The sequence below is a fragment of the Panicum virgatum genome, chromosome 2K, assembly GCF_016808335.1.
Source record: "Panicum virgatum strain AP13 chromosome 2K, P.virgatum_v5, whole genome shotgun sequence".
Taxonomy (NCBI): domain Eukaryota; kingdom Viridiplantae; phylum Streptophyta; class Magnoliopsida; order Poales; family Poaceae; genus Panicum; species Panicum virgatum.
Genome location: NC_053137.1, coordinates 21,929,206 through 21,939,035, shown reverse-complemented (window position 1 = coordinate 21,939,035; position 9,830 = coordinate 21,929,206). Strand labels below are relative to the sequence as shown.

The 9,830-nt window shown below is 43.3% G+C and overlaps 1 protein-coding gene and 1 long non-coding RNA gene across 2 annotated transcripts; one reads left to right on the top strand and one right to left on the bottom strand.

Annotated features, from left to right (window-relative positions):
* The first annotated feature begins 273 nt into the window (after positions 1-273).
* LOC120671620 lies at positions 274-6,447 on the top strand. Its single transcript, XR_005673701.1, has 5 exons — positions 274-714; positions 1,921-2,612; positions 4,312-4,593; positions 4,714-4,894; positions 6,307-6,447. It is a non-coding gene; the product is annotated as an uncharacterized LOC120671620 (long non-coding RNA).
* LOC120671616 (U-box domain-containing protein 33-like) lies at positions 1,125-6,676 on the bottom strand. The gene is made up of 9 exons (XM_039952006.1): positions 6,286-6,676; positions 5,823-5,947; positions 5,390-5,502; positions 4,804-4,908; positions 4,289-4,673; positions 3,402-3,533; positions 2,730-3,200; positions 1,905-2,645; positions 1,125-1,583 (listed from the first exon to the last, which is right to left on the bottom strand). The coding sequence occupies exons 1-9, from the start codon at positions 6,638-6,640 to the stop codon at positions 1,395-1,397; spliced, it is 2,616 nt and encodes an 871-aa protein (XP_039807940.1). The 5' UTR covers positions 6,641-6,676; the 3' UTR covers positions 1,125-1,394.
* Positions 6,677-9,830: the final 3,154 nt, after the last annotated feature.

The following is a 9,830-nucleotide window of genomic DNA, read 5'->3' as shown; positions in this document are numbered from 1 at the left end:
AAAGGGGTGAGAGCTGTCCGATCTGGAAGGATGGATGGGATCGCACACACAGTGATAAACAGTAACACATGGACAGTAGTTTCAGTACTGTTCTGAGCACTGTTTTGTCACTGTACTACGCTGGTGCTACAGTACTACATCGGGACACTGTATCACAAGACTCGTTTTGCTGTTCGCGTCCGATTTTTTTTTTTTGCCCTCTTTCGTCAGTTACGTTGTGACATTGAATCCGCGTCCGTTGGGACCTGGGATGGAGAGAGAGTTCGGAAGAGGTGAAGGGATAAGAGTATTATTGTTGTCTTTCCACGTTATTACGAAAGATTTTCTATTTTTTAATTCTTTCATTTGAGATCTCACCAACAGAGTTAGAAGAGGCAAACAAACAGAGGTAAAAACATAAAGTTGCGGAAAGTAGGAGTAAAATCTCAATTAACTTTTAGAGTCGGGTAAAAACACCAATTCCCCTAAAAATTTCTAGCCGGAGATCAGCAACCCATCTTCTCCCGAGTCCCAACGGTCAAAAGCAATGGATGTCACCGCCGGCCTCCCTCCCCCAACCGCCCACCCCGCATGGCCCCTCCCTCTCCGAGGCACGGATGGCTACTACTTCACGAGGGCGGAGCTCCGGCGGCTTGCACTGCTCCATCTGACGCGGCGGGGCGTCCACATCTGCCGGGGAGTGACAAGACGCTGCCGCCCGCCAGGTGTTCGACGGTACGCTGCTTCTAACTTTTGTGTAGACTTGATTCCGTGCCGACGCTCCATGGAACAATCTTATACTGATTCTCACCTCCTCTGCTTTCTAATCTAGAAAGCAAGCCATGGGGAGGGAAATCGCGCTCAATAATCCCCGTTCCTGACTCGTTAAAACCAACTTGTTTCTCAGTGCACTGCACACAATCAACCGAAGCCCCCTTTGGTATAGCAGCTTCAATGCACGAATACGGCGTATCAAATAACGACAGCATTTCTAGCTATAAAATCACATTTCTCATAGTTAATTTCTCAAGTAGTAGCATGATCAGCAATCACCCGTGCCGGTGGGTATTCAGTTACCCCACTTAACCACCAAAACTTTCGATTCATCCAATTGGTCATTTTCTGTGAGCAGCTTTGCAAATATGGAAAGAAATGGGCACACACATCTACTGGCAGTTCCAACATTACATCTCCTTGCTAATATATTACATTATGTTACATATCAATTCATCCCAAATATGTGAGCCCTCACAGGGGCATGAACATGAAGCTTTATGTCCAGCTCCAAAAAAGCCAAAAAATATTGACTGCTTAAGTCGAAAACTGCTTGCTAGAATGCATTCACACTTTAAAACCACTTGGCTCCAGAAACATGGCATAAAGTGCAGACCAAATGTAGGGTCAAAAACTCAAATTTATTGCTGCTGTTTTGTTTGCCATTCTTGTATAGCGAAACGAAGGGCATTGTTAGGAATTAAATGATGGTGTGCGAAACCGAGGTATGTCATGGGGGACATTTTATGCCCCCTTTGGATCCAATCTTTTATAGCCTCACCTTCATATGTGAATCCATCAGAAGCAATGTGTGGATCTCGCATGATCTCCTGAAACAATGCAATTATGCAATGTTATATTAGTCGGAACCGAAAGTACAGCACAAATGCAGGTGGATGCGACTATGATGCAGACCACCTACTTGAAAGGAAATAGAACCTTCCTGCGGTGGCTGAATTGTGAGAGTTGTATGTGATTAAACTATGATAAACACAGTAATTGTTTGTGTCCCAAGACATTATTCAGTTGCTTCGTTTATAAGATTTGCTAGCAAGATGGAGATTTATTTTCCATCTACTCTACTAATGCCAAATACTAGAGACTTTTTTAGGCCAGTAACATAGAGTCAACTTCAACAATTGCTAACTGACCTGTGTCATTGGGCAGATGAAATATGATGGTGCCTCCAGAGGAAGTGATGAAGAGGGTGTGGGTTCATTCATCATAGCTTGCAAGACACCCCATGCTTCTTTCGCAAGATCAGGGCGCTCCTTTCTCTCATACCGACAACATTTCAGAGCTAGGCTTGCCAACTCTTCAGCGAACCCAGGAGGCCAGTTCCCTGCTGAGGTGTCAAGTATTTCATGCAAGACTCCACTGTTCAAGGCTGCCTCTACCTCATTCTGAAGGCCTAGGGGGCTCTTGCCAGTTAGCAAACGCAGCAGTACAACTCCGAAAGAGTAGACATCATACTGCGCTGTGAGCTCCCCTGAAGATATGTACCCTGGATCCATGTACCCTAGTGTGCCTTTTATTTGGTCTGTTCTGTGGTAAGGGGTGATAGTGGTGTTTGTCAGATTTAAGGAACGAGAAATACCAAAGTCCCCTAGCTTGCCTACAAAGTTAGCGTCAAGGAGGACGTTGTCAGGTTTCAGATCACCATGGGCAATGCTTTTTGGTTTGTTGGAGTGGAGGAAGATAAGCGCTGTGCAGATGTCAGCTGCAATTCTGATGCGCATTCGCCATGGGAGTGGCTCGGTGTGGTCCTTGCACTGGAGGCGGTCCTCTAGGCTTCCGTTTGGCAAGAATTCATAAACCAGCATTTTGGGATCTCTGCACACTCCTATGAGAATGACAAGGTTCGGATGTCTCATCTTACATAGAATTTCCACCTGTATTATTTACAAAAATCACAGGTTTAGATACATATTTCATCCCATGCAAATAAGCTTACATTTGAAGTTGCTAAAAATTACCTCATCGTTGAACTCTTTCTCTCCTACTATGCCTTCTCGGTTGAACTTCTTTATGGCCACTGTTGTATGGCGGAGTAAACCCTTGTAGACACTAGCACATCCACCACGCCCAATCTCCCTAGATTCATCAAAGTTGTTGGTAGCTTCTTGAATCTCACTGTAGCTAAACTCTGACAAGGAAACTTGACCAGCAGAGATAACATTGCTGTTGCCATATAGTTTGTGCATCTCTTCAGCTTCTCTTAGAGCATCTTCTTTCTCACGCTGCAGCTCTCCTTGCAGCTGCCGGAGCTGTTCCAACAGAGAGTTGGTCTGGAGAAGCTTATTCTCCATTTCTGCCCTTTGCTCATTTGCCTTCTGCAGATCATTGAATATCTGAAAGTTCTCTTTTTCAAGAAATGCTTTTTCTTTGGCCAATCTTTCCTCTACCTCCCTTTTTTCTTTGAGGAGTGAATTTTCCCGTGCCTTGAACTGCACAAAAAAAAATTCATACATGAAAGATCAATTGACCATTTAAGAAAAAAAAAATCTCATAAAGCTTGCTAACACTTGGATCTTTTGCATTTTTAAAAAAGGTTGCTTCCATTCAGAGATAAAGGTGAGCATAGAACTGTATGATTAAGCAAGAAAACAAAAAACAAAAGAATTTTTTAGCAAAAACAAAGGTCATACCATCCTGGATGCTTCAAACAGATCCCTTTCGGCTTTCTGCCGGCCCTCAGATGCTTCCTTTCTTGAGTGTTCCAGCTCATTGCGGACTTGCTGCAGCTGCTCAAACACTTCATTTTGCATACCAGTTTCCACCTATAAAAGATTATGATCTGCTTTGAGTTCAATAAATATGAGGGCATTATCCAACTACCTTAAGTACTATTTTACAAAAGCAAAAATCTTTACTGATAAATCAAATCTTCCATGCAAATCTATGATAGAGCAAAACAACACATTCTAAGTTCTCAACAAAAGTGAGTTTTCTGGCACCAGACAACACCAATAATCATAACAAGAGAGTTCTCCCACACGTAAAACTCTGAGTTACAACCATGTACACGTTAGCACTTCATGACTATTAGCATTCCCAAAACTTCAAGAAGCTTTGTTATCAATACAGAGAAAAGAGAGTTGAAACTTTGAACTAGTTTATGGCCGTGGTCATGCCCAGAGCTATTGTCTTTTGGTTTAACACCATTAATGTCATGTTGGTGATTTGGGTACTTTAGTGATGCATACATCTTGTTACTGCTAATCTATGCCTGTACATGTGTCATGCAAGATCCTCCATAGAGGATTGATCATCCATCTACAGTTACAGTCATATATCTAGATATATGAAATATCTCTATGGCTTGATGATTACCTAGAAGTTTACATGCAATTTCTCCATTTAAGAATAATTATCTACATATCGTCTGGTAGAGTTTAGGACACACAGTACTTATTTATTTGAGATCCATTGCAGCACTAGGGTACCTTGTATTTAACTTTTTTTTTTAACGCGCAGGCATAGCAGTTGGTTTGAGCTTAGCATTAGAAAGACTACTTGATCTGATTTGACTTACCGTGGTCATTTGTTGCTCTTCAGAGCTGACTACTGAAGCAGGTAATGGTGATCCATCCATACTGTCCGAATCCTTTAGACTTGATGAGGAGGACCCTTCATTGCTTGGGTGGCTGGAGTTCGGAGAGAAATTTCTTGGTTTCACATGTATTGAGTGCTGCGTTATATGCAACATCCTCTCCACATTGTTTGCTATCAATACTGGCGAGGGGTAACTAACTGAATTTGACCGTCGAGGAAGGAATGGTTGATCAGGAGAGCCCATGTAACCAGGATGCCCTGGTGGCAGCGACACTGATCTTGCAGGTAACTCAGGTTCATCTGACAGAGTGCTTGCAGAACTGCTTCTAGGTGAATCAGCTTTTATAGAATCCAGATTTGCATCCCTGAAAATGATGATGAACCACAACAATATTGTTTTACCAGTTTGCCCAAAAAATAATGGTGGGTCGTTGCTTGAGTTGCGATTGTTATATAATTGGCTTCATGCTGCACGGACACATGAAGGGTTCATACCTAGTGCAAGCAAGGGAGCCTTTGCAAATGAAGAATATCTGGCAATAAGGTTTGGCCTGTTGATGCACGATGGCTGCAACTTTTGACTTGGGTACTTTCCTCTTCCTGTTCATGGAAATTAATGGTCAGCATAAAGAACTTAGTATTCTTCATTAAATGCAAGAGCTCACCTCTAATTTAAACGGGTTGATGGTAACTAATAAATCATGTTTTGCTTATCAGAAATTCAATACTACCTTGTGATTGCCATGTACCAAGTAACTAGTATGCAAGAAAAAAAACACTGGATTTTATTGTAGATGCTTTCTTTTGGCAAGAAGTATCATTTTGTTGGTTATCCTTTATCAATCATGCTGCCTTTCCTATAAATAAAAAGCTGTTGACAGTGCTGATTAACATGGAAAAGTGAAAGATGCAGCTACTAACAATCGAACATAAAAGCTGCACGACTCAGATGGTGCCCTGATATTCCAATAAAATAAAGTTGGTGCATTTGTTTCTATAATCCGTGCAATTTAGGAATAAATTATGTATGATTTATGATGAAGCCTCATTGTAATATATGAATAATTGCATATCTGCATACGTTGAGAAGGATGACATTCCCATGACAAGCTTTGTGATGCTATGCTGATTAATTAGCTCTACGATGCCATTTGCGACATTGTTCTTCTCAATGACCAGTGTTTCTGCTTGCACCTGTAAAGTTAATGTTTTAGTGAGATGACATATAATGGTAATACAAACCCATCCTGGTTTGTCAGAAAGGAAAAAGGTAAAAATAAAAAAGAAAGGTCGGCTTAGCGCATTTTTTATTACTAGTTGATTTAAATTCTTTTTCCCATGTGTGTCACTAAATTTGTTTTTGAACTAGGCTTACATAAATACATGGTAAGCTAAAACTTTGTTCTTTCCCCTGGAGATAATCCCAAGTTAACCAGTATCTAGAGCTAAAGGTAGAAACTTTGATAAGTAAAACTTCACAATGATCTAAGAAATAGAACTACTGATTGACCGACCTTCAGATACAGCCTGCAGTAAGTCGTATACTGGTTCAGAAGTGTGTTCATCTCCTCCTGCTCAATCTTCCTGTATGCTTTGAGTTCCTTTTCTTCTAGCTGGCTTGCAGGAACCTTGCATAATCCTGCAGAGCAATTAACAGAGAAAACATGTAATGATGTTGTTAAGTTCATAGTATGTGTGTGTTAGTATGTAATCTTTGCACATAGCCTGTGTGAAACTAGCAACTTTAGGTGGGAATGCCCTGCGCCTAGTTGACCACACAAAAAAAGAACCAACAGTATATATATCTTATTATCTCTCTGAAGTGATTGCAACATTGAGCGACATAACGCTGGGGCTTAAAAATAGTAGTAGGGCCGCCTTATTGTGTTTGTAATGTGAATTAGGTTCTAGAAAAGAACAAGAGCTAGATACAAAGTGAGATTAAAGTAAATGAAAGTTGATGCATGGTTTATTTACCGTTCATAATCCTGTCTGCAGGCTGGAGGACATGCAGCAGGCCAAGGTTGAGATCACTGCCGAGGAGCCCGAGGTTCTGAGCCGCGCTGAGGATGGACTTGCCGTCCTTGAAGTCCTTCCCAACGGCCACATAAACCTTCCCACCGCCATCATTGTCGACCACCGCAGCCTCCTCGGCAATTTCTTTGAGGCTGACGCTCCGGCTGCTGCTGCTGCTGCTGCTGCTTGTACCGGTTGAGCGGCTGCTCCCTCCGCGCATGAACATCCTCCCAGCGTCAGGCTGAGGCGGCGATGCTGGGGGCAACGGTGACGAGGGGAAGGAATGGGGAGAGCCGCTGGCGCTGACCACGGCCATGTGCAGTGAGGGCTTGCTATTATACTCTACTCTACCACCACCAGGGAAGAAGCAAGCTCTTTATATACATATATATATATATATATATATATATATATATATATATATATATATATATATATATATAAAGATTCAACTATATACCGGTGCTTGCTGGTGGAGGCTAATGACAGCAACAATCAAGCAGAAGATAGAGGCAAGAATGAAGCAACAAAACTAAAAGGCCGGTCCTGTCCTATGTGTGCGTCTGCAAGGGTTCGTCCATGCTCTCAGCCTAGCGGTTGGATTCATCGTACTGCCACAAGGCCCGCACCACTTTTTTGGCTGTGCAGGTAAGATGTGATAAACAAAGCCACAAAGGGATGTGTGCATGCAGGCTCTCGTTTCGGCCAAGATGCACAAGTTAACAGTGCAAGGAAGGACGGTTTGGCGGGGACAATTGAAGGCATCGAAGTTTCGGAGAAGTTTCTTGCTGGGATGCTATTGGTGGCCTATTTGTTTTGTTGCCAGTCAACTGTACGGCGAGGTTTTCTTCCTGCGCAGCTGGAAGCCGGGAATATACCGCGGCCTAGTCATTGATCCTCTCTTCGCTTGATCCATCCATCCAGCCTTGGCACTTGGCAGGAACTCACCCGGTCAGTCATCGGCCTTGCTGGATGCACGTATTCCGAGGCTGATCCACTTGTAGCATAGGGAAGGTGCTGCTTGGTAAGGTCAGCGCTTGGAGCTGCTGCTGCTGCTGCCGCCTGCAACCTTTGTTCTGATCTGCAGCTGCAATGCGTTGGGATTAATAATCTAATGTGTAGTAGGAGTATTAATTCGCTAATGGAATAGTACCGAATGGGTATATTCTTCGACGAGGACGACGATGCCTCCTCGTCGTCTGCTCCACGTCGTCAGCGTTAACACGACGGAGCAGCCGGCGCTACTGTTAGCGGCAGTGCAGGAAGCAACCGCGTCCGTCGGTCCTGCATTGTGTGTGCCGACATTCATGTGGTAGCCGCCCAAATGTGTGTCGTCCGTCTCGATCGGGCTCTTGCTATATCCACGTAATGTGGTAGCGTGCAGTAATCCACTGATGGATCAGTGCGTTTTACGCCTCCTATTTATAGTGCTGGCGGTTGGTTTTGCCCACCGCCAACACAAATAGAAGGCGTCAACACAAATGGTTTCTGTACTAGTGCACTTCGACGGCCGGTCGGGGATCACACCCGTCGATCTCTTCCCCGGTCGACGGTTATCTCTATCCTCGCCGAGGATGCGAAGGAGCAGCGCTACTATAGATCGAGACCCCACCCCAGTTCAAGGGAAGGAGAGGACCTGGATCGGACAAGAACTAACGGTAGATGGACCACCCAAACTCATCACTTGCCAAGCTAGCTGGTCAATCGGGTCGGTCTCGTCTGCGCTGCTGCCGCGTGCTGTGCTGCGCCCACGCGCCCACGCATGTTTGTGTTGACTGCTGGCTCGCTGCCTTGCCTGCTGACTGTGACCGATGACCAAGCCAACCAATGCAGATGGGTCAAGCTCGTGGACTCAATGCGGTCGGTCTTTGTTTTTTACACACCTAGCTATAAACGCCTCGGCTAGCACATGAGACCACTGTACCTAGACCGACGACAGATCATAAAGAAGCCACCATACATGTCTGATCTCAATCAACATTCAACAGTATACGGTGTACACTGAATAATACAAATAGCCACATTAATGCCAACAATAAAATGGAAACATGGAGTGTCTATCTACTACCTACATAATATATCCATATATTTGTCCTCTTTTTTTTTACTAGATAGAGATTTTTGAACATCCAAGATGTACACCTTCTTACGTGCAGTAAGCCGAACTGGAAATCAAAAGTATATATGAGTAACTTTACAGTCAGCTGATTAATTATGATGGCATATCGTTTTTCTAGTTTACTTTTCTTCTCAAATTAATTAGGTAGAATATACTTCTAGTTCATTTTATAAACTTATTGGATCAATCAATAACTCAAGTATTTATAACTTGCATTTCTAATGTGGGCCGTTGTGTGTGTCCCGCAACAGACAGCCATTCACACGTAACCATATGCTCGGTAGTCTCGGTAGCTGATGAAGAACTGACAAGCATCGTCGGAACACATGTACATTAATCGTGATGACTTAGTGAGCAGCATGCATGTCCTATCGTGGTCCTGGTCGCTCGGTCATCACTCATATCAGCACTTAGCAGGACCTTTCCTGCCTGCCGACGTACGCCTTGTCATCACGTACGTACGAGTCCCGCTTGCTACTGCAGCCAGTCCCTGCCGATTGCTGACCCTGTTGCGAATTCCTTTTCCAACAGACGACGGCAAAATTCAACATCCACTTCGTGACCAGACTCCATGAAAAAGAATGACGAACGATGCGCTGGCCGATTCCTTCCTTTTCTAGTCTCAAGCAGCCAACTTTCATTAGAGCAACTCCAGCAATAGCAGACAAAAAAAAAAAACTCCAGCAATAGCCTTCAATTAATTCCAACTTATAATAGAGTGCTATTTATTAGAGACTCCGTAGAAATGGAGGATTGGAGAAGGGAATTCGGAAGCCTCTCCAAAATAGAGGGCCTAGTAGAGGGTCTGCTGGAGTGTATGTTTTTTACTTATTAATCCTCTATAAACTTAAGATAGGGGTTGTTTAGAGGTTTACTGGAGTTGCTCTTATATTATTGCCGGGATGATATATAGTTTATTTGCCACTTTGCCTGATTGGTACGTGGTGGAAAGGATCGTGTTGTGTGTTGCATCTATTTGTTACAAACTTATTCTTAGTGTGACCTATGATATTGACATACACCGTGTTGAAAAAGCAGTTATTTTTCTTTCAAGATGAGGATCACCTTATTTCCATCTCAAAAAATAAAATTGAAATGCACGACAGTCTGAAAGGTAAGGAAACCACAAAGTGAGAGAACTAGAGGCCTCTAGCCTAAAGCACCGGTCTAACCTGATTCGAGCTAGAGAGATTGGATCAGAGAGTTTGCCGAAAGTTTTCTCCGGACAAATACCAACAACTTCTTTATCTATTCACCACAAATGATGAGATGAAAATGGACATTAATTTTGCACCTTCCACGTCCACAAACCAAATCGAAACGGCAAGCAGTGTTTTTCTTTCGCTGTGTGTAGATCATATCTTCCGCGTTTGCTTTTTGTCTCTTA